This window comes from Paralichthys olivaceus, chromosome 12 (assembly GCF_024713975.1).
Source record: "Paralichthys olivaceus isolate ysfri-2021 chromosome 12, ASM2471397v2, whole genome shotgun sequence".
Lineage (NCBI taxonomy): Eukaryota > Metazoa > Chordata > Actinopteri > Pleuronectiformes > Paralichthyidae > Paralichthys > Paralichthys olivaceus.
Window position 1 is genome coordinate 18,155,139 of NC_091104.1, and position 23,053 is coordinate 18,178,191.

At 43.5% G+C, this 23,053-nt stretch overlaps 2 protein-coding genes across 2 annotated transcripts; both read left to right on the top strand.

The window, feature by feature from the left end:
- The first annotated feature begins 478 nt into the window (after positions 1 to 478).
- LOC138412299 (uncharacterized) lies at positions 479 to 4,424 on the top strand. The gene is made up of 2 exons (XM_069535858.1): positions 479 to 712; positions 1,850 to 4,424. Exons 1-2 carry the CDS (start codon positions 662 to 664, stop codon positions 2,126 to 2,128), a joined length of 330 nt encoding a protein of 109 aa, XP_069391959.1. The 5' UTR covers positions 479 to 661; the 3' UTR covers positions 2,129 to 4,424.
- Positions 4,425 to 5,882: 1,458 nt separating this feature from the next.
- LOC109627781 (cytospin-A) lies at positions 5,883 to 22,731 on the top strand. The gene is made up of 12 exons (XM_020084553.2): positions 5,883 to 6,204; positions 6,721 to 6,845; positions 9,361 to 9,990; positions 10,210 to 10,262; positions 17,395 to 17,939; positions 18,278 to 18,371; positions 18,467 to 18,533; positions 19,531 to 19,591; positions 19,830 to 19,926; positions 20,386 to 20,502; positions 20,583 to 20,642; positions 20,765 to 22,731. Exons 2-12 carry the CDS (start codon positions 6,806 to 6,808, stop codon positions 20,852 to 20,854), a joined length of 1,854 nt encoding a protein of 617 aa, XP_019940112.2. The 5' UTR covers positions 5,883 to 6,204; positions 6,721 to 6,805; the 3' UTR covers positions 20,855 to 22,731.
- Positions 22,732 to 23,053: the final 322 nt, after the last annotated feature.

The following is a 23,053-nucleotide window of genomic DNA, read 5'->3' on the forward strand; positions in this document are numbered from 1 at the left end:
TAGTTTTTGTGTAATATTAATGGACAAACGAGCAGCAGTGAAAACATAACCTCCTTGGCGAAGGTAAAGACTGTGGACAGTGTAATCTGCTGTCTAAGTGTGTACAAATAATAATAATAGTAATATATCAATGAATCACTTTATGTATAAATCATCACAATGTTGAAAATGTTGCATAGATTACAAAAATCACATCAAATACTTTTATGTTTTATGCAGTTGTTCCATTGTTAAACAATACATCAGACAAAACAATTCATAAATAGACATGTTATTCATTTTAAATTAATAAGTTATTTTAACTGAATGATTTTTAATCTATAATAATAATACAGTAAAGTGTTATAAATTCAGCATGGCTTCACTTCGCCTTTGATATTCAAGCAGCCTTCTCAATCCCCGTGTGCCAGCTCCTGTAATCCCCTTAGACACACCACATGCCGCCTCTTATGTAAAGACAGGACGTTATAAGGAGTGACGGGGCTGTCCTGCATCCAGAGAGGAGAGCGCAGGTTGAACAGTCAACACGCACACGCCTGGAAGGAGCCTCCAGCAGCGGGTTTCCCCCTTTAAGGAGTCCAGGCAGAGGAGTCTGAGCCTTTCACCCAGCCTTTGACTCACCCCTGTTCCATCGGGAAGGCCACAGTAGGAACGCTCCAAGATGTTTTTCAGACTTCCGAGACTGACCCCGGGCTACATCAGGCTGCTGCAGGTGAGGATTCTGATAAAGTTATGAATCTGACTATGTTAGTTTAATATTGATTAAACAGAAAGAGGAGGTTCTGGTTTGATATCTGAATGCTACTTTGTCATAAAGGAGCATGTTTTGAACACCTCGACATATTTTCCTCGGCTGTTAGTTTAGTTTCTCTCAGATGCATAGGGACACTAAAGTTGTCCGTACTGCTGTGTATCAGAGGCCTAAAGTGCTGAGTCATTGCACGTTGCCTGCAGTGGATTGCACTTTATTGCTATTTATCTGCAGCAGGCAGTTAGTTTTGATTTAAGACCTTTAAAAGAAAAGGGCAGAAAACCCTTTAAACGTCTTGGACTTGAAGTCAAGGTTGCACAGTGCTCGGAGAGTCCTTGTTAAGTAGAAGAAAGTGAAACAATTCGATTGTTCAGAGAATGGCCATGTTGACCGTTTGCAGCTTCATAGCTGGGACAGAGCATACAGAAGGTTGGCTTAACTAAGATATATGCTACCATTATGCAGCCAGTTCTCAGTCTGTATCCAGCATATTATATACATACCACCCAGGCTATTGTTTCCGTAATTATAGGATGCATTTTGTTTTAGCTCATAAAACACACTTTTTTCCTGCTGTTCACCACAAACAATGCAGAAATCCAATGGCAGTCCATTGCACTGTAAGTGGAAATGGGAGCTGTGTGAATGAGCCTTCCTAACTGCCTGTGACACAGCTCCATTAGAAACTATGACGTTTCTATTATCTGTTCCTCCTCACTCTTTATAATTGTCAGGGACCCGTGGAGGAAATTGTCTGTGACGCGAAATAGACGAGGTTTTTGTTTTTCGCCGTGCGGAGACACTGCGTTTGGGTAAATGAGAGAAGATGGGTTTTAAATCTCTCGGGCATTGGTGACGGGGGGTCGGATGGGGCGGGGGCCAAGGTGAGCATATTGTGGCTCACTCATTTGTTGCAGACGAGGTTTGGAAAAAGGGCTGCATGGCATGTCGTCACCCCCCGGTGCTACAAATTGATCTCCTTCCATGCATACTTTGGATATTAACAAATCCTAACTCTGTGATCATTCTTGGCAAAAAAGTTATGCTATTGTCTTTCATTATTACTCAAAACGTTTTCTCTTTTTCCTCCTCTTTTAGACGCAGGCCTTTCATAATGTGGCTGTAGTGCCCCCAGCTGAGAGGACCATGCCTGGTATGGCCGTGCTGCTGGGGGCGGTGGGGATCGCTATGTGCGGCTACAGCTCCAGGCAGTTGGCCCTCTACCACCGGCCCTCTGCCCGTGTGTTGCAGTGGGTTGGCACGCACACCGACGCAAGCACAGCGGCCCACAAGACCCCCATCCTGGATGTAACTCGCCGGGCCAATGCCTGCCAGGAGATCCCAGCCCCGTCCTTCGTCGGACAGAAGTTCCCTTGAAATAACTTGCAATTCTAGGGTTGGATCGAGGTCGGCCGGCGTCACTGGTTGAGTTTCAGTTGCTGCATTTTAGTGCGTCTAAGATTGTAGCTATGCTGGCCCGTTGCAAAAATGTGGCCCATGTGCTCTCGGAAGATGTGCTAGTGTGGATTTCTGACTGAACCTGTGGGTTGGCAGGAAGTTGGGAGCGATAGATGATGTTGTAGTACTGAAAATAGTGCAACACATGCTAATATAATTTAACTTCCGCTGGATATCCTGAAAAAGTCTTCATATTAGAGCCTTTAATGCACTGAGTGGACACCAATTAGTGCGAATGATTGGATGAGCATGTGATGATGCTGGAACTTCCCAAAGACTCAGGACTGAATGAGCTTAAATGTTTAATTCGGAGACATTGTGTGTCTCCTTCAGGCCGGCCGTAATAAGGGACTGACACTTGGCAGCGCTCCTCTGTACACAGATGGTTGGCAACCCCTCTCGCTGTGCCCCCAACCCCTCCACCCGTCCCCACAGGCAGACAGCCAGCCATGTGTAAGTGCTTCAGCAGCCCATCCCTGTCCATGACTTCAATTGATTTCCTCTGAGGAGGAGCGACCACCATCCATCAAGTAGCCTTGGCGTGGGCTGGCACAGTCTGGCATCGGCTGTCAATCAGGAGACTCTGGTGGAAGACCCAGGTTGTAGCTGAATTAGTCTGAATTTAGTTTTTCTTTAGAAAAGTTCTTTGGTCAGGGTAGTGAAAGAACAGCGGAGGATACAAAACATGTGTTAAGGTTTATTTACTTTCAGTATCAAGACCTGAGACATGTAAACAAACAAATACACCGTGCCGGATTATGAATCCTAATTTTACCTTGCTGGGACACTGCGGCTGGCAAACGGGCAAGGTAGGGATGGTGATTCCTCCTGGATTAGCCAGTGTTCTCAGTAGGTATAATTAACCCAGCATCCCTGGCACACACACACACACACACACGCACGCACACACACACACACACACACACACACATGAACCTAATCTGGTATTAGAGAAACAAGGACCCATGAGAGTCAGTTCCTGTGCATCCCAACTTTGTACCTTTCCCCCTGCGGTGTCCACCATTCATCCCACTGTCATACGTGGATTTTTTATTTTATGGTGTTTCCACGTGTTCGGCAGTTGAAAGGGATTTGAAATGTGGCGAGACACTGAGCGTGGTTGAGAATGCGTGCAGTGCCTTGCGGAGCGCATACTGTCTTTGAATGGACTGTCCCATATGCTGAGTATGGACAGTGTAGAAATCAATTAAACCTTATATGATGGTGACACATCATAAAGGGGGAGTTTTATTTCTCTATAAACAAGAAGAGGTTTTACTAGTGTTCTGTAAAGTTGCGGGAAAAAAGAGGATGGTGAGAAAGTTGAGTGGCTCATCACTGAGAGGTCAGCCAGACCTTGAAATAAAAAAAAGATTTCTTCATCGCTCAGGAGCCGCTCTTATCTGTCAGCCTAATTGAACCAGTGTTTTTTTTAGATCCCTAGTAGCGGCTATCCAGAACCAACAAAATTGTCATAATCCGCTCAGCAGAGGGAACTAATGGCTCATACTGGCATCAGATGCTAAACAATGTGTCGCCTCACTCTGGACAGAGACCCATAAACAACTTCATAGTGGCGACGTGAGGGTCTCTAAACATCAGGATTGTGTGTTCACACACCCGATGGGAAAGGAAAAGGTACATGAGGGTTTTGAAAACGTTGCAGATTCAACATGAGCTTCACCTGCTCTAAAGGGTTAGGGGTATTACACATGCTGGTACTCATGTCCATGCATTGCTCTCCCACGAGTGTGAAATCAATGTGTGTGTATGGGTTGGAGGTAGTGTAGTGCACCAGGCTGGTTTTGATGGATTCTCTCTATACTGCAGTGTTGCACAGTGAGCACAGAGCCCCTGTGAAAACCTATTGATCTCAGTCAGAGAGCGAGGTGGTGTCTGCTCACTGCAGCAAACTTCCTGTTTCACTCAGCCGAGACAGTGCACCGACAGAGCGAATGTCTACAAACGCGTCAGCCATCAGAAATAAAGACTTGAGACGCTATTGTCCCCTGGGGGAAATTAGTGTAAATACAGAGGATTCGTTTGGAAGCCCAGTCTTCGTCTTTGTTTGCAGAGTTTCACACATCAGTGCTCATCCATTACATTCAATAAAGCTGTGTCCATTAGAGGAGACATTTGTTCTGTTAGCAACATGATTGATATTTAACGACGAGATGTTGGAAGAGATTTATGAAATAAAAGCATTTCAAACATGTTTCTCTGCTGTGGCACTTCAGTCACACCTGTGTCTCATTGTTTCTGCACAGAAACGCAACACGATGACGCTGTTCTTTTTGTACCAAGAAATAAATGTTTGCAGTCAAAGAGAATTTCATGCTGTTTTGCTCTAATCACGCTCAAAGAGGTGAGAGAACATTGTATCACTTTAATCTGAGTAGATTTAAGGATTCAAATGTACAAACTTTCATTGATAGTTACTTGACATGGTACATCTTTGTTTGTCCTTACTAAGCAGAGAATCACGATGCCTGTGACCTCATTTGAAAATACATTACTTTCATTTAAGGGGACTAGCAAATAAAGAAATAAATTAAGGTATAGCCAAGTAAACAAGCTGGGGACAATTGACATTAATATCGACATGATATTAAGTACCTAAGGCATTTTGGGGGGTTTTTCAGTAAAACAAAATTTAAACACTTGGAAACTTTCAGAGTCTTAAAACTTTCCAGAGGATCGGAGGAGACCATTGATTTCCCCCCCTGCACCCTTTACTGCAGTGAAATCAAGCTCTCAGAGTTTGGCTGGAATCTTTTCATCCAAAAAGCTGGGACAGATACTAATAACGATGCTGTTGACTTCATAAGATAGACATTATACAAATATGTGCCTTTGTTTATTTGGATAAACTCAAGGTTGGATAGACAGTTTTGCATCATCGTAAACCAAAAATGCACTTTCAATCAAGCTGCACCGAATTTCATACACGCACAAATATCAGTCTTTAAAGGTGGAATCAAGATCTGCCCCCTAATCCAGATCCACACTAACATGTAATGGTAAACAGACGGGTGAAAACAGAACCTCCTTGGCAGAGATCAAAGCCAGTGGGAGACAGACTTTGAGTAATGTTGGAACAAACATGACTCTAACCCCAAACAGATTTCTCAATATTACCAGCATTGGAGTCACAGTTCAAGTGATTCATTACATTTTATATTAATACAGATGTTTGAGCTTGTGAGAGAGCAGATATAGAGTTTATGTGTGTGATCTCAAAGATTGGAACAACCAGATTTAATTGAACTCAAATCAAGTGTATTTGAAATGTGTGAAATAACAACACGGCACTTCACACAGTGAGACTGAGACTTAACAATATTCAAGAGAGGAACCCAACAGTTCCCACAGAGAGTGAACACCGGAGATGGGAACAAACCTCTGGCAGAGCTCAGGGTGGGCGACCATCAGTTTATAAAAACAGGCTGAAGAAGCTTTAATGAAAGGAAATGGAAGGAGCTGTGTTTGTGTTGTTTCCTTCAGAATTCAATCCAATCAAAGAGCAGCATCGACTCAAGCAGGACTCGATTTAAATGAAGTGTAGATATGAAAAAGTTGATATTCAAACAGCAGGTCAGAGGGTCACCAGCCTCACAGACTCCATGATGGAGGTTTAATGAGGAGGCAACAGGTTCCTCCTGAGGCAGAGTAACTGCGCCCTCCAGTGGACACATCCAGCAGCCATCTTTCATCCTTTTTGCTTTTCATTCCCTTCTTTTAAAACCAGACTTTATCGCGTTGATCCGTGTTTATGTATTTTAATTAAAGGCTGCTGCTGCTTTCAATCTTTGGCCCCAGTGGAAGCAGCAGCAGCAGCAGCACAGGTCTGTTCCGGCTGCTCCTCTCCCTCTCCCCAGTGGAGAGGCAGCACTGTGCGCTCGGCTGAGCTGCGCCGGAGGAAGCAAAGCGTGGAGAAGAAGAGTTCACCGAACTCACAGCGGATCGTTTGGATCTTTACTTGTCTTCTTCCAGCGGTTTGTACCTACTGTTTCTTAACATTCAGCTTCTTTTTAAAGGAGCAGGCTTTAGCGTAGTGTGCGCAAAAGTACTTTTCCAAACATGTTTTATGCGCGTTGCAAGTTTGATCGCGCGTCAAAACTTTTTTACGCTTTCATCAGAAGCGTTTTGGACGTTTTGAAAGAAACATGTGAAGGTGTATCACATGTGTTTTGCTAACTTGGACTATTTTGTGGTTTAGATTGCGCGTAATTTGCTGCTTCTCTGCTGATTTTGACGCATTTCTCTTGTTGAGTTTTCGGATGTATTTAAACCTGACATGACAACACTTTGTTTGGCACATGTGGTCACTGCTCAGTCTTGTTTCAGCCTCACTGTGCAAACACACTGTTTTTCTTAACATTCAAATGAGAACCAGGAGCTGCAGCCACTGAATTACTTCTCTACTGAATAATTGTGTGTGTGTGTGTGTGTGTGTGTGTGTGTGTGTGTGTGTGTGCGCGTGTGTGTGTGTGTGTGTGTAACCTCCACAGTGCCACTTTGGTGTGGACAGAGAGAAAGAAGCAACAAACACCCGCAGGGCTGCACCTGGGGCCCAAACCCCATCACTGTAGCAGTATGGGCAACTTCTCCAGCAAGGATGGCCATGGACCCACAGGTACATGGACACAGACACACACACACACACACACACACACCCACACACACACTTGATTTCCAGGAGACTAACTCGAACCATAACCATTGTTACTACTTGCCTAACCCTCAATGTCACCTAAACCTAACCTAAACAAATCCTTAACCTAACCTTAAAACATGCCTTCAGCTTAAAATTAAATTATTTATGTTATGATGACTTTTTGTCCCCATAAAGATAATAAGTCCCCATAATGTGACTGTGTAAACAGATGTAGGTCTCCACAACATGGGAAATACCTGGACCTCACACACGTACCCTTATGAACCCCAATTCAGTTACAAGCTCTCTAGTTCCGGTCAAATCATTGCCTTTGAATGTTCCTTGCTCCTCATCAGAATTCTGAACTGGATTTCTAATAGATTTGGCACCACACACAGTGACAGTGTGTGTGTATTCTTTGAGAATAAAGCCAGCACACCTCAAGGCTCTGATACGTGTAGTCATTAGATAGTGGAGAGAAAAAGAGGAGGGATACAGGAAGTGAGCATAGTACAGGAAAATTCCTTAAAAAGAGAGGAGAGGTTGGATAAGAGGCATTCAGGAAATATGAGGCAACAAAAGGAGAAGCAGGCGGAAAGACTCTGTGTGTGTGTGTGTGTGTGTGTGTGTGTGTGTGTGTGTGTGTGTGTGTGTGTGTGTGTGTGTGTGTGTGTGTGTGTGTGTGTGTGTGCATGCTGAGTGGCAGGCGGACTCCTGGCAGGGTTCCTGTGTGTTGCTCAGTCAGTGGTCATTCTCCTCGCGTCCCTGTGTGATTCGTTCGGGCCCCGCTGGGCCAGCTGTGATGAATCGGCAGAATTCCCCGGCTCAGCACAAGGGCAGCGGATTAATCATGGGAAGCCTAATGCTCTCTGACACACACACACACACACACACACACACACGGTCATTCAGTCAATCTGCCACCCATGGTTGGACAAGCACATTAAGGTTTGGAATGAAGAAACAAAAATCAGGGGTGGTGCGTAACTTTGCAAATGTTTGACTGCTGCTCTTACATCACTTAAGAAAAAAGAACATTCATCTTTTGAGCAGTTTTGTCCAAACAAGGTAAAGGAGGAAAGGAGACGTAATATCCACTAGGTCCCATCATTTCTGAGTTTAAAGGAGCCCTGAGCCAAAATGTAAAAATCATGTTAACGTGTCAACTTTGGAGATGAAGTTGCAGTTCACTGCTGGGACATGGAACGTTTGTCCTCTGAGTGTGAGTGTGTTCCTAAATTTGAAGAATGAGCATCGCGGCAACATTGAGGATGAGCAGTCCAAGAGGAATTTTTCAGTTAAAGCGTCTTCAGGGGCACGGCTGTTCTGGATGTCCGCTGGCCAATGAGGCCCCTGTTGTCCTGGTCACCTCACATGCCATATGAGTGACCACACGACTCATTCTGCCCATGATCTAGTTAGTTAGTCAGTGTCTCTTTCAATTGCTCCGAACACATCACTGAAAGAAAAGGTTTTGTCTATTGTTTTCACTTGGATATCTGAGCTTCACTGTGCAGGATGATGAATGTGCAGAGTTTGACACTTAAATCTTTGCTCGCTCTCATCTGCTGAAGGAGGAAAGGTTCTCGCCCTAGACCTCAGTTTATGACGAGTGTGATATAGGGTGCTGTGGAAACTTAAAGGAGACACATGATGCTCATTGTCGGGTTCATACTCTTAATTTAGCTTGTTAAGAAAACTGCTGCAGCTCCTCCATTCAGCCTCTGTATCAAACACTTGGTTTTGGCTCCTGTCTCTTTAAGGCAACCCACTCGATAAACCCCTGTCTGCTCTGATATGTCAGCTGGCCCGCTCCTTTGCTATCGATCACCCGCTTCCAGTGCGTGTAGAGAGGATTAGTTAGGGGGGCAGCTAGGTTTGTTTACGGCCAGTGTGGGGGTATCGTGATGTCACATGTCAGATCTCAAGTTTCAGCTGCAAGTGGCATGCAAAGCAATTCTCTCTCTCACATGAGGACCTGTCTTTCACTCTTTGATGTGTCACAAAGATTCTGTTGCACATGAGAGCGACTTTCATGTGCATGCAACCGCATACCCGCTAACGCCTCAGATTGAATGAATGAATTCCTGCATCTGCCCATTTATTCTGATCTGCATATATCAGGTTTCTGTCTTTCCCGACCCATACAAGCTCCTTTCACCAGGTTTTGTGGAAATCTTTCCAGTTGTTTAACACGTAATCCTTCTAACTAACAAACAAACAAACACAAGACAAACCAAATGAAAACACAACCTGCTTTGAGATTAGAAGCCTGTATCACACACTACAGGAAAGAAAAACTGAAAATGCTTCATACGTCACATTTAAATCTTTCAGTGCATATACAAGGAAAATATGATTTTCATTGAAGGAGATAGTTTTTATTGAGTAGTTAAACTTGTGTAGTGTAAAATCTTCATGTCTTAACTGGAGGGGGTCTTCAAACATGTATTCACTTTTTTTATTTTGTCTGAATTGTGTTTCTCCTCTTCAGGGTCCCATGTGGAGAGTTTCCACACTCCTCCTGCTTCCCCACAAAGTGACGTTCCTCCTGTCATTCCCGCCGTCCCCCAACTCCTCAACGCCTCCACGCCTCACTCTCCCCTCGCTGCCCCACTGTCACCTCCACCTCCAGTCCCGGTCATCACATCAATTGGGAAGAAATCACAGCCCCCCTCCACCACCACGCCGACCACTCCCAGCAAATTCATCCCCGCTCCTAATTGGAAGCCTCCCCCACCGGTCGGCTCAAACAGCTCAGCCACTGGCCCTGGAGTCAGCCTGGTGCACAACAACAAGCCTGGAGCTGCTGTGGTTAAAGCACCAGCTGCTGTGGGAAGGAACGGGGGTCCTCCCACCTCTACGCCTCGGACTCCTGGCTCCCAGGGGAAGACTGTGCTTTTCAGCCCGACAAAAAATCCCTCTTCTGTGTGTGGTGCCTCACCTGTGGTGGGCAGTTCCTCAGGACTGACCTGGAGGGAAAGGGACAGTGGTCTGAGTCAGTCTTTTCTGCTGGGTCATGAATCTGGGGACGGCCAGGCTGAGGAACTGAGGAAGCTGCTGGAGGAGTGTCGGACATCACTGGGTATCACTGACAGTAACAATCGGGCCACGGACACAGAAGGTAAGAGTGATATGTTATACTGCTAGTATTTGAATTTAAATACCACTTTTAAATCATATTCAGGCCTGTCGAGTTATTGTTTGAACACTAAAACTTTTCGTGTCATTGTGGGCTTAACGTTTCCCCATTCTGAGAAGGGCAGGTTAGTTTCCTTGACATTTCTTTTTAGTGTTTGATATGCATGTGATGTCTTATGACATTTCTGTTTCCTTCCCTCAGAGATACTGAGACAGCTCCTGGCAGAGGTGAAGACTTTGAAGAGCACTTTGGAGGTGAGGTGTGCTCCATCTTAAATACATTCTGGACAGTTTCTTCTCTTCCACTTGTTTGTGGTGGCTTCTCTGTATGCTACTAATAGTAAGTGACTGTCAGTGAATCCACTCCCATGAACAGTAATTATTCAGCTTTGGCTTGGCAACTGTAACTAGGCCACAGTCCTGCTCCCCAATTAATTCCATTGCTTTTGTATAAAAAACAACTGGCACGACAACTGAATCAGAAAAACTTAAAGACCCCTGAAGTTTGTTGTAATTTCATAACACACAGTTTGAAAAGTATAGTAAGTTAAAAAATAAGATAAATATCATTAGAGGGGCAACACAAACCCTGCTTGTGTGCTGCATACACCCCAATCAGGTAATGCTAACTTCTTCATATTGTAATAATGACAACATCATGACATCATCATATCATAAGATGATGATGAATGATTGGTTTCTGTACTGCATGGCATCATTATTGTCATATGATCATGAATTCTTTTTTGATCTATATAAGCTTTAGTTTGTGTCTATAGTCCTATAGAAGAAATACATCAACAATCATTTTTTGTGCGTGACTTCTTCATGATGTCACTTTTTCGGATGAATATTTGACTTTTGACTGATCAGCTCCGAAAGTGAATCGCCTGGAGATACACACAGACAGACCGAAGTGAAAACAACACTCTGCTTGTGAGGCTGCTCTTGTACAGTGTAACGACAACAAACAGTGTAACAACAGAAGATGCAAACGGTAGAATCTCTCACAGAGGCCTCTGTATGTGAGCATACAGCAGGTGCAGATGTCCATGATGGTGCATGAAAACTGCCCACAGCTAAGAGATCAGCGTCTGGTCTGCAGAAATGCTCCATGCTGTCCGCCTGAGCCTTCTGACACTGTTGTTAGTAACCGAGGGGATCCAGAGTATCTTCCTGTAGCCATGTCTCTGGGAAACACTTCTTCCTCAGCAAATCAAAACTACAAAAAAAATATATCTGTATATATATATTTTTTCCTATTGGTGTCATTTTAGTTGAGGCTTTCATTTTAGTGCAGACAACAGGAAGTAGAGGCAGTAGTGGTTTGAATTGACTGGCTGTTATATAGTCTACTTAAGTCTTTTATTTGTTTCACTATTGAGGCTCATCTTGTTCATTTTGCACGTCTGGCTGAAATGCACCTTTCTTCATATGTGCTCCTATTTTTCCACACATGAGAAAAACCAAAGCAGTTGAAAGAGTGAAGAGGATCATTTTAGCGCTGTAAACAGGAAGTCACACACCGATTATACATAAGTCACTGTAGTGTTCCAGGAGATGACACCAAAACAACTCTGGAATGGGCCCCACTCGACCTTCAGGGAGGTCCAACTTTGCAAATTGAGGCCTTCCTGTCGTGTGATTCTGCTCAGGGGTCCAAGAGAGGAAAATCTCTCAGATCACCCTCTGTTCAAGTGTCTCAAAGCTGATCACAGATTGTTGCCTATGGAGCCTCCTTGGGAGAGGAGAAGTTAATTCTAGGAACAGCTGCAGGACAGCTGTTGCTTTCATTGTTAAAGATTTAAAAATGAAGTTTCCACCACAGCAAGACTTCTTTGCAGCTGCATGTTGCATATGACGATTTGGAGGAGAACACATCAACTGTTCTCCCCTACACACAGAACTGTGTTGATGATTTCATTGCTGAGAAACGCAGTCAGTGCACCCCGACGAGTAAGGAGGTCAAAACGTTCCTCAAGGACTGTGACACCTTCTTCAGGGTCAGCGACAGAACTATACGTTGTGTTGCTTGAGCCAATCTGAAGAGAAGCATCATGGTTAATTTGTGTTTCGTTCCTCGCTATGATGTGAAAACAGTTGAGCTGGACACGACACTTTCAACAGTCATCCTCACTGTGCAGACTGTGGGGCATCAGAACTGTGAACCCACCCGTGTGACCATCTGTACAACTGTACTATGATACTTTCAATTACATCTGCATCAAACTGCACAAATGTTTGCACTTCAACTACCTTTATATGCAGTATATATATATTTCTAACTGCACTACTTCTATAAGGCATCAGTGTTACTCAGTAAATGTACAATATCCTCAAGGGCAGTATCTCAGCTGTTGTTTTTTAATTCCATCATTACATTTTACTTATATACTTTGCACTTTAAATTAGTTTAATCCAAACTCTTCTACTTCAAACTGATGTTTTGTTAATGAATGAATGAATCATTTCTGTACAACAACAAGAAATGAAAGTTTATTTCCAGGCATCCAGGAACAAAATGCTTGTACAGTACGGGCAGCTGGATGAATAGGACTGTCCCGTTATTAGGTCCCAAGACTAAAGTGGGATAAGCCATAAGAATAATACATTTTCACAAAAAACCCCACAAACACTTCAGTCCAAATGCAGGGGCGTTTCTTGCTCTTCTGAGGATGGTGATATTCTGTGGTAATTTCCTGTTAGTCGTTGCTTCCAATTCCTGACCCTCCCTTATGAGGATTGTAAGCCGGAGGCTCCCGGCTTCCTCCAAGTCTGCCACATATTACAACAGCTGGAATATCTTCTGCAGTACACGTCCTTTAAAACCATCTGTTTTCTTCCCTCACTTCCATTATTCTTTTATTCTGCCATATATTAGAATTATTTTTAGCAAGCTTTCTAATTTGATGCACATCTTGTCCTCCATGATTTCTCCAATCGATATCCTGCTCCTTGTGTAGCTTTTCTCCCACTAGCCTTCACTTTCCCACATCTCAACAAGGACCTTGGAACTGTCGGCCTTTGTGCGGGCCAGATAAACCTCAGAGAGGACTGTGGTGTGCTGAGAGGTATAAAATCAGGGGCAACCCAACACTGTGTTTACACGGGCCCTCCGCAGAGCGATAGAAGCTGTAGCTCCTGACTGAATGAATGTCCTTGGAGCCTGTTTGTGGAGAGAGAGCTGGAGAAGCGGAGTGCGGTTCTGACTGCGGAGGAGGGGGGGTTCACATTCGGCTGTTCGGGAGACAAAACTTGTTTTGTTTTTGTGCTGTGTTGGGTGAAGGGGGGTTTGCGGGTGGAAGTGCAGCTTGAAGTGACTGGCTGACCGTGTGTTGTTGTGTGTGTGTGTGTTTGTGTGTGTGTTTGTGTGTGTGCATGCTACACTTTGGACACAACACTACAAAAACCTGTGCGCATGCATTGAAAGTCTTGGCGAGTACAGTTGTTTTTTGCTTTGCAGGGACGCCTCGCCCCCTCCTCCCATCCCCTCCTCCTACCCTCGCTGTGCCTCTCTCTCCGTTCCCTCATTCTTTCTCCATTAGAGAGCTGACCGCTCCTCTCCGGGCTCAAGAACTCAGAACAATTACCCTTCAACTTTAGCTGCACTGCTCCACTCCTCCCTCTCTTTCTCCCCCCTTCCTCCCTCTATCTTCCCATCACTCCCTCCCCCACCTACTCCATTCTTCCACTTCCATTTATCTTTTTGTTGACCCCAACTTGAGCAAGTTCTTCTTCTCTTCAGCTCTGACCTGTGTTTTTTTACCTTCGTCTCCCATGTAATTCAAGTAGACAGTATTCTACCAGTCACATTCAATCAGCCTCTTCCCCCCACACCTCTTCATCCATCTTGATCCACACTTTCCCAAACGCTTCATGTTTACCCAGCAGTCATGATGTTTTGATGATGTACTGTAGGTAAAACTAAATTTAAAAAACAAAGACACATTATTGCCCAATATGCAGCAAAGGATGTTGTCCAACGCATCTGTCTGCGCTTATGTTCGCCGCCAGTCTTTAATCGTCCCAACCAACAAAAGTGAAAACACTAGCATTCATGGTGGATGGCACGTCAGATTCATGCTCAGTCGTGGAGATTTGGTCCGTCTCCTTGCGCAGCTTTTCTGGAATCAGTTCCAGGTGAAGGCTGCCGGAGATTTCCAGGAATGATCTCCAGGTTGTCCCTCTTCTCCTCGCTTGGCCGCTCCAACAAACCAGACTTAAAGATGCTGTGTATGTGCAGGCTGCTCACATGCACAGTGAAACTTTAGTTTATGATTCACATTTGGAGGAGATTGTTTGCATTTATACATTTATAGATTTCTGTAAATATTTGCAGATCCATGCACGCATTTGCAGATTTGTCTACATGTGTACAAATCACAATACAACCTTATAAGCAAAGCTGATTACACACACTTGGATATAGATATTTACAAAACTCTACAAACACTAATAATAGTGCTACAACATGGGCCCTATTGGAGAGCTTGTGCATATATCCTTGTGTACACTGTGTTGAATTTGCTCTGCACAGTAAATGGCAGCGTTTCAGGAATCTTCTTTGATGTCTGAGGGCATTTGTACAGCTTCTAGGCTCTCAAGTTATTCATCAGTGGCCATTCAGTGGGAGTTTTGGCCGATTTGTACTGTACATGTGTGTGACTGCTATAGAGGGAGTGAAAAATCTCTCAATAGGCATAAGAGTGTAATTCAACCATTTGCACACAGGGAAAGCTGGAGAGAGGAGACATTACAGAGCAATGTTTCCCCAGGTATGTGTTCAAAGACTGGGTGTGGAGGTGAACTAGGGACAGATGGTTCAAATGCACACTCTACACATACCCACTACACACAATTATCAAGTGTGCTGGACGCTTTCCAGGAACTTAGTTAATCAGATGTGTGTGTGTGTGTGTGTGTGTGTGTGTGTGTGTGTGTGTGTGTGTGTGTGTGTGTGTGTGTGTGTGTGTGTGTGTGTGTGTGTGTGTGTGTGTGTGTGTGTGTGTGTGCGCGCGCCTTTGACTGCTGGACGCCACATCTGGTCTTGCAGTGGGCCACTGGGTCAGGTCTTGAGGGACTGAGCCTGTGTGTGTGTGTCTTAAGACTGACAGTCCACACCCTTATCTCAGTGTGAACTGAGGAGTGCCCCTTCCTGTTTCCATAAACAGACGTGCTCCAGTTGGAGTGTCCACACTCAGATAGCGATGACTCGGTGATGACAGGATCCTCCATATCCGGGGGCTTTAGTATTTAATATAGAAATACAACAGAGGCTGATCATTTGACACATGCCACCAGGGACAGTGTGCTCCAGCTTACCCTGAATGTGTGTGAGAAAACCTAACAATGTGGTTCGTGGTGAGGTAAAAGAATAAGAGAGGTGCACATGTGGGACAGGAAAGGGGGAATATGATACTGTGTGTGTGTGTGTGTGTGTGTGTGTGTGTGTGTGTGTGTGTGTGTGTGTGTGTGTGTGTGTGTGTGTGTGTGTGCGCGTGCGCGTGTGCGCATCCAGTGTAATCTGGTCCAGCTGTGGTCTTAAGTCACTGGTCAGATGAGTGGGCGACTTGGCTCAGACAGGGCCTCCTCCTCCTCGTCTCTCTATCCATTCTTCATCTAATTACCAACCCTCCTCCACCGCCCTGTGATTACAACCACTATTATTGCCTGTTCTCTTTTGCTTTTTCATATTCCTTCTATCTATTTTATGATTATGGTCTCTTAAAGTCTTTTTTTAATGGTCTGGCATCATTTACCTCTTGGCTTCATTGGTTCTGAGTGCGTCTTTAGATGTCTGGCTTAGTGTTTGTGCTTGTCTCAGGCAATAATACTCTTGAAGGATGAAAACAGCTAATTTCACGTTTCATCTTGAAACACAATCTGCTGCAGAATCATTTCTTCATCTAACCAGTGCAGCTCATTTCTAATGGAGAACAGTAACCACAGTAGTTTCACAATGCACCCTTGGCTCAGCTGCTTCATGGTGTTTTCTCTCTGTGTCCGGGCTTGTTAGGGTCCTTTCATTTTCCCTAGAAATTGAACATGCATTCTTGGTTACTTGATTTTCGATGACATGAGCAAAACCTTTTGGCTCATGATTAATTTACGCCTCCTGAGAGATGACTTGCCAGCACCATTCCTCTGCTTGCTGAGGCTTGCCACTCACTTCAGTTCAACTTGTACTCTCCTAATGAGGATATGAGATAATTGTTTGTTTGTCTTGTGAGGATTCAGTTCATGTTTGATTTTGACAGTGAGATCCAGTTTGGGTTTAAAAATACCAGTCTTTATCACTTTGTGTTGAGATGTTGTAGAAAATGAGCAAAGGAAACATTTTTGTTCAAACATCAAGTTTGAACAAAAAACTTCATGGATCATGTTGGATCATCAGGCAAACTATTTCAGATCATCTGATGTGCGTCTACATTGTTTATTTAGAGTTTAAATCAGTCATTGCAGTTCGAATATGAACTTCCCCGAATAATTGTTTTAATTTTAAATAAAAAGTGACAGCCAACGATACATATGCAGTGAAACTAAATAAAGTAAAAACTAACTAAACCATTCTAAAGTACAGAGGTGTTTCCCATTAATAATATGAAATATGTATGTGAAACGTGTATGGTCCAAAGAACATAGTTGTAGAGAACTGAATAAAGTGGTTAGCTGTGTTTTGTGAGGTGAAATGAGAGACAGAACATTCAGAAAGAGGCAGACGAACTAATCTAACACTAAAGCCGTTTTCAGACGTGATCTGCCGGTAAAACTGGAGAATTGAGTTTACCTTTCACACATGCACAACCCAGCGGGAGGTTCTCTACACAGATGCATTCACAACAGCACCAAACCCTCTGCATTGTTCAGGCCAGAGGTGGAGCAACCAAATGCAGCAGGCAGAGGCAGGAAGGGACGTATTAACTCCACTGCGGAGATCATGTGATCATGTTCACAGTGCTTTGATATCATTGTCTGCTCTTTTCCCCAGAGACTCTTAACTCTTAACATCTTAGTCTGCATCTTCTGTGTGGCACCACTTTATAATATTTGTTTTCTTATTGGGTTTTTTTCATTTTAGTGTCTGTCACGCATTAGAAGTCCCCTCCCCAACCCCCTCCACTCGCTCTCAGTAAATCCAGTGGGGGATCCCCTTCTGTGTTCTCACACTGAATTCTACAGCTTTTCTACAAACTTGAAATTCTAGGGGGCCAGACAGATGAAGTCTGCAGATAATCAGGAGGCTCTAACATACACCCCCTCTGGAGAAAATGCAGATGATCTGCAGAGTTCAGTGCGTGTCATGAGAGCAGCTCTAGTGTGAACCACTGCAAAAATCAGTTTGGGTTCCTACAGCATCTTGTGAACACAACCACTGTTTACTTTCCAGACAGAGCGTGGGGAGTGGCTGCAGTTCCAGGCTGACCTCCAGGTGGCGGTGTCAGTAGCAGACCGCCTGAGAGCCGAGGCAGAGGAAGAGCTGACGGCTCTCCGAACAGCGCAAAAAGATGTGGAGAGGGAGCTGGCTGCTGCCCAGCAGAGGCAGAAGGAGGCTGATATGCAAATTGTGACCCTGAGGGGGGAGCTGAAGGAGAGCAGGCAGAGACTGGCAACTCTCAATCAGGCTGAAGGTAAAACTGACGCCCGGGCTCCGGGTCAGGCCCTAGAGAGGCCCAACGCAGAACCAACCGTCACTTTTGAGAGCAGAGAAGGAACCCAGAGGGGAACGGAGAGGACGTCGTACAGGCTGGGACGAGAAGGGATGGAGAGACGCAGCGAGAAGGACCTGACGAAGAATGTTGTAAGCGAGGAGGCGAGGACGGACTGTAAGGGCGTGGCTAAACGATACCTGAGGAATGTAACCAATGAGGATAAAAGGGGAGAGGAGGCGCGATCCACTGAGGCAGGACGGACGATAACCACAGAAAGATCAAGGTGCGTTAAATGATTTGACCCTTTATGGGAATATATAAAACAAATAGTATTTCTGCAGCACATTATAGTTAAAAGAAAACAAACCAAAGCCTATTTCCTGTCTTAATCATTTGACTCCAACACAGCTTATAAAAACACTTACCAAATTTGTTTAGCGGCTTCTTTTGAATGTGTTGCAATCAATCCCCAGACATGAACTGTGCCACTTGAGGACAGTTTGAACGGGTGAATTTATAGCTGGAGCCGAATAAAACAGCTGTCTTGGAAAAAATGCCACCCAAAACATCTGGTTTAACTTACTGTGTGCATTCTCCTCACTGTGTTTGGTCATATTACAGAAGCCTCTCCAGATTACCTGCCTCGTCAGACCTCTCCATGCAGAATGGCACATCGCAGTCCAATACCGCCACAACAGTGGGACCCGCAAACATGGTGCGATATTTTATGTTTAGCTTGAAAATGTCTGTGCAACAGTTTGTTGTGAATGTCATGAATTTTACTGTATTTGAATTCTTTTTGTTTTCAAGAACTCGGGGCAAATAAGAAGCCGAAAAAATCTGGATTGGCAAGACAGCAAGTCAAGCACTGACATAGGTGTGTGTGTGTACAAAATGATTGTGTGCAATGATTTACAGTATGTCAATTGTGTGTAGAGATACTAAACTACTACTGTAAACTAAATCATGAGAGGCCTCTACTTCGTACAACATCTCTGGTGCAAACGTGTGTGTGCTGCTTCTGTTTCTCATAGTTAGACAACCTAGATAACTTAGCTTTAGTAACCTAATCGATATGTTTTATGTGTATTTACGATGCCTGTGCGTGTGCGGGGGTAGGTGTGCATTCCGCCTCCCATCACATCACAGGCATTTTTTTAAAATTTCATTGAGAGAAACAAAAATAGTTAAAAATTAAAGGCACTCCATTAAGGTCTCCACTTTTCGGCCACTAGAGGTGCTATTGAGCAACATCTTGAGCGGGACAATGCGCTGGCGATGGCAGTAAAGCTCAAAGAAGCATAGAGTGACTGTGTCCACAAAGGCAAAGAAGAAGAGAACTGCTAGTAAAGTACAATAACGAAAACAGTACAATATTTTGGACGATCAGCTTTTCATATCAGTAGAGATCCAGGATGTGCACAATGCATTTAGCTTTAGAAAGACTGAATATAAACACACATTTGTGTTTAAGACATCTCCATCATGCACCTCTTCAAAGCTGATCGAATCAACAATGACTCAAAAAGTATGTTTGATGTGACAAAACCGCGGGATGCCATTACTCATTTTAGCTCATTGTTTTGGTTTTTCATGGTTCACAACTAAAGGTTCTGATAAACTCAGCTCCGAACAGCAAAAATAATCAGTAACTTATTAGAGCTCATATTTAAAAAGATTGTATCTAACATGTTTGGTATTACTCTTTATACAGTGATATTGTTTACAGCTTGTTTCACTGCCCCCAAGTGGCCAACAAATGAATATAAGCATGTCGATGGGTCACAGGTTGCTTAACTAACGCCTCTCCTTTCAGCTTGTTCATAACCATGACTTGGTGTTAGGTAATGCAGTATTGTTGCTCCTCTTTGCAGGGAAACGTGAGGAGTCTCTAAACAAGTACAACTCTGCCCTCACTGAGTTACCTCCCACCAAGTGAGTACACACACACACACACACACACACACACACCCACACCAACCTAATTGCTACACTCTGTGTAAAACTAATTACTCATGTGTTTCACCACTTGAATCAATGTGTTAATTAAGTTTCTCTTTCAATAAACGAGTCAACCATGTGACAAAAGCAGTTTTTTTAATACCACGACAAAATCTATTTTATGGTTAACATAAAAATCTGAGGTCGTCAGTAGTTTGTGTCCTGTTGTCAGGTCCCAGGATGGTTTCAACCTGCTGCTGCGTCGCCACGGAGGCTCCAAAAGAAACTCGCTGCTCCGCTGGTGTCAGAGCAGAACCCAGGGCTACAAGGTAAATCATTCAGAACAAGTCTTTCTCAAAGATGAACTAGATTATATTTCATGTAAATTTTAAATCCTATTTTATGTAGATTAAATAAAAGGGCACAGAGCGCTTGCTCCTGTTATAGAAATGATATCTGACAGTTTCGTCTCGGGAAAGAAAGATCTTTGAAAATATGTCAAATTAGTGTTTTGTAGGGATTATAGTCTGGGATGGTGAGCAGACCTGTGTCTGATGACTGTAGGTTGTAATAGAGAACAAGGGTGGAGGGAATTCAGTGTCTCATTCCTCTTTCAATGCTTAATACTTAATATTCAAAGTAAAAAGCCAGATTTCCGGTTTCCCAGAGCCACTGGAAAGGATCATAATGCTTGAACTTTATATCTTAATAGTAAGTGGTGACCATTCAATCTGAAACTACTCCAACTCCTATATCGTCTCATTCAGTCTCTCTATCTTTCCCTGCAGAATATTGACATCACCAACTTCAGCAGCAGTTGGGCCGACGGCCTCGCCTTCTGTGCCGTCTACCACACCTACCTCCCCTCACACGTCCCCTACAGCAGCCTCACACCAGAGAACAAGGTGAGAGCTGTACCCGTGAAACGAATACCATCGAGTGATTAATGGCGTTCAACTTATCGATTCATTCTTTTTCTTTGCAGAGGGAGAACCTCAGTCTGGCATTCAAAACAGGAGAGACTGTTGGGATTGCACAAACCCTGGTACGCCTCTGTGTACTTTACTAATACAACCAACCGTTTCCCGGCAAAGGCTCATCTGACTTGTTTCAGTGACAGATGACAGCATGGTTTTTATAAAGTTATTTGAAATCTTTGTTTGACAGACCGTAGAGGAGATGCTGAGAGCAGGGGGTCCTGACTGGCAGAGGGTGCTGAGCTACGTGGAGAGCATGTACCGTCACTTTGAGATGTGACTGCTGACAGAGGTACTGACAGGACACAGCAAAGGAAACTCATCACGTTGTTATGACGATGTCTCCATTATTCCTACACTATGTCTTTGGTGGGTGTCAGGAAACTGGTGAAACAGCTCTGCATGAAAAAAAGTCATTCAAAGCTGCAATCTGCAACTTTTTGACGTGAAATATGATTTTGTTTAAGATGCAGTGCAGGATTTCTTAGAAACACCAATAACTATGATAAAAAGCCATCGCAACCAAAGGACGTAAACACTGACGTCAGCTTTTCCCACTCGGGTCGTTTCATTTTTGAATGTGACTTTACAAAGGCTGGCTCAGGCGAGAAAGAGGGTGTAGAAGAATCTAGCACATTGGATTTCAAATATTTACTGAATAAGTGACTTTACGTACAATATGAACAATTCACAGTTAAGCTGATGTGTTAGTAACACATGAGGAAAATCCTTGTTTTGTCAGTAAATTGGGAAAATGATATGTGGTATATAGATACCTGATAAAAGCTTGATCCTGATCAACATAATAGTTAAAACATTTAAATTACTTAAATATAAATTTTGTTCCCTTTGGTTCCTTTGCTGTCATATGGAAATGCTCCCTGACCATAAACTAAAGATGGACAACATGACTGCTCCCCCATAAGTGAATCCAAAAGATCTCTATCATCAGTTGGTGACTTCCTGAAGTATCGGTAAAAATCTTTCATGTTAGGGGATGGGACATGAACCAAAACTAAAAAGTCCCGTAAAACTTTTCCCAAAGATCATGTCTATTTAAAGAGGTTCAACTTCGTGATTGACAGCTGAGACTGACATGGCGAGCGCATTTATCAAAAGGACCTCACTATTGCAGTGCCACCCCCTGATCACTATTGTGCAGACTCTGACTCCAAATGTTTAAAATGGTGGCCTTCCTATCTGGGATATTTTCCCCTATTTTATGGATAATGGGAGGAAGTGGAGACACGTCGTCCATCTTTATGATGTCTATGTCTCTGACCAGGTCGAGGCAGTGGAAGTGACATCGACTCCACAGTCAATTTTTCAATATTTGTTGTTGTTTACCTGCCTGTATGTTTCATCTCCTTAATCAGCTGACATTTCCCACACGTGCGCAGTTTATCCATTTGAGTGAAACGTTTTGAGATGAGCATAATGCAAAGAGTTGCATATTGCAGCTTTCAAGATAAAGCTTCTCATTGACCACCATTATAGAAAATATGTGGATCTTTTTTGATAGTAGCTCTTGGAGAAAGGTTGTGTAAAGAGAACGAGGTGCTGTAAACGTCTCCACACTGGCAGAAACTTTATCACATTGTGACTTTCATCAGATATGTTCAACCTTGCCTTTTTACCCTTGTATGTGACTCTTTTTTCCTGGACCTTTTTAGCACTCTGTAAATATGCACTTTGTCCGCACTTTTTTTTTTTGTTGGTGTAAGAATGTAATGTACAGTACAGATCTGTGTGAAAAGCATTCAGTGTCAAGGCTGCAGACCAGTCTGTAGGAAAACACTGTGAGTGTTTGGCAGTGATCGAAATCGAATAAATAATATCATGCCTCCGTGTTATCACAAGCGTGCCAATGATGCATTGGTGCTCAGGGATGTGCATGACAGGAGTGACACATAGCAAAAAAAAATACACACACAGGCAGAGTTTTCATTTCACTTTACAGCTGCATCCGCCAAACGTCTTATTTCATCAGTGCTGAGAAACTAAACACCAGGTACTGTCATGACATGTTTAATGCCGTGTGTGTTGCCAAAGTCGTACGTGCCAAAATACACCATCTATTGTAAAACATGTTTATATGTAACTAGTGTGAAAAAAGAAACATGATACCAAAGAAATAAAGTATTAATATGAAACTAATGAACATGTGTGAGTGTTTTTCAACATGTATTTCCCAGAAACAATGAAAAGACTGGCGTGATCTGAACTCATCATCTCTTCCAGTTTTAATCTGGGTTTTAAAGCGATTAATTGTCCTTGAGTCTGCTGCCTTCTGCTGGTGAGGGTGGGTTAATACAGGCAATTCATTTAGCCTGCGTCAATAGCTGTCCTCTGTGCTGCTGTATTTAGTGCAAACTCTGCATAACCTGCATTTTACAATGTAATGATATGGCATCCCTTTTTTTAATTTAATAGAATTAAAATCCAATAATTGTCATTCATATTGCAAAGAGAAGGTTGG

What these genes read in the sequence shown, in the direction of transcription:
- LOC109627781 (XM_020084553.2), top strand. Translation starts at nt 6,806, where the DNA reads ATGGGCAACTTCTCCAGCAAGGATGGCCATGGACCCACAG. An exon ending in GGATGGCCATGGACCCACAG is followed by an intron (nt 6,846 to 9,360) that starts GTACATGGACAC and finishes TCTCCTCTTCAG; the next exon opens with GGTCCCATGTGGAGAGTTTC. An exon ending in CAGTGGGACCCGCAAACATG is followed by an intron (nt 18,372 to 18,466) that starts GTGCGATATTTT and finishes TTTGTTTTCAAG; the next exon opens with AACTCGGGGCAAATAAGAAG.
- LOC138412299 (XM_069535858.1), top strand. Translation starts at nt 662, where the DNA reads ATGTTTTTCAGACTTCCGAGACTGACCCCGGGCTACATCAGGCTGCTG. An exon ending in GCTACATCAGGCTGCTGCAG is followed by an intron (nt 713 to 1,849) that starts GTGAGGATTCTG and finishes CTCCTCTTTTAG; the next exon opens with ACGCAGGCCTTTCATAATGT.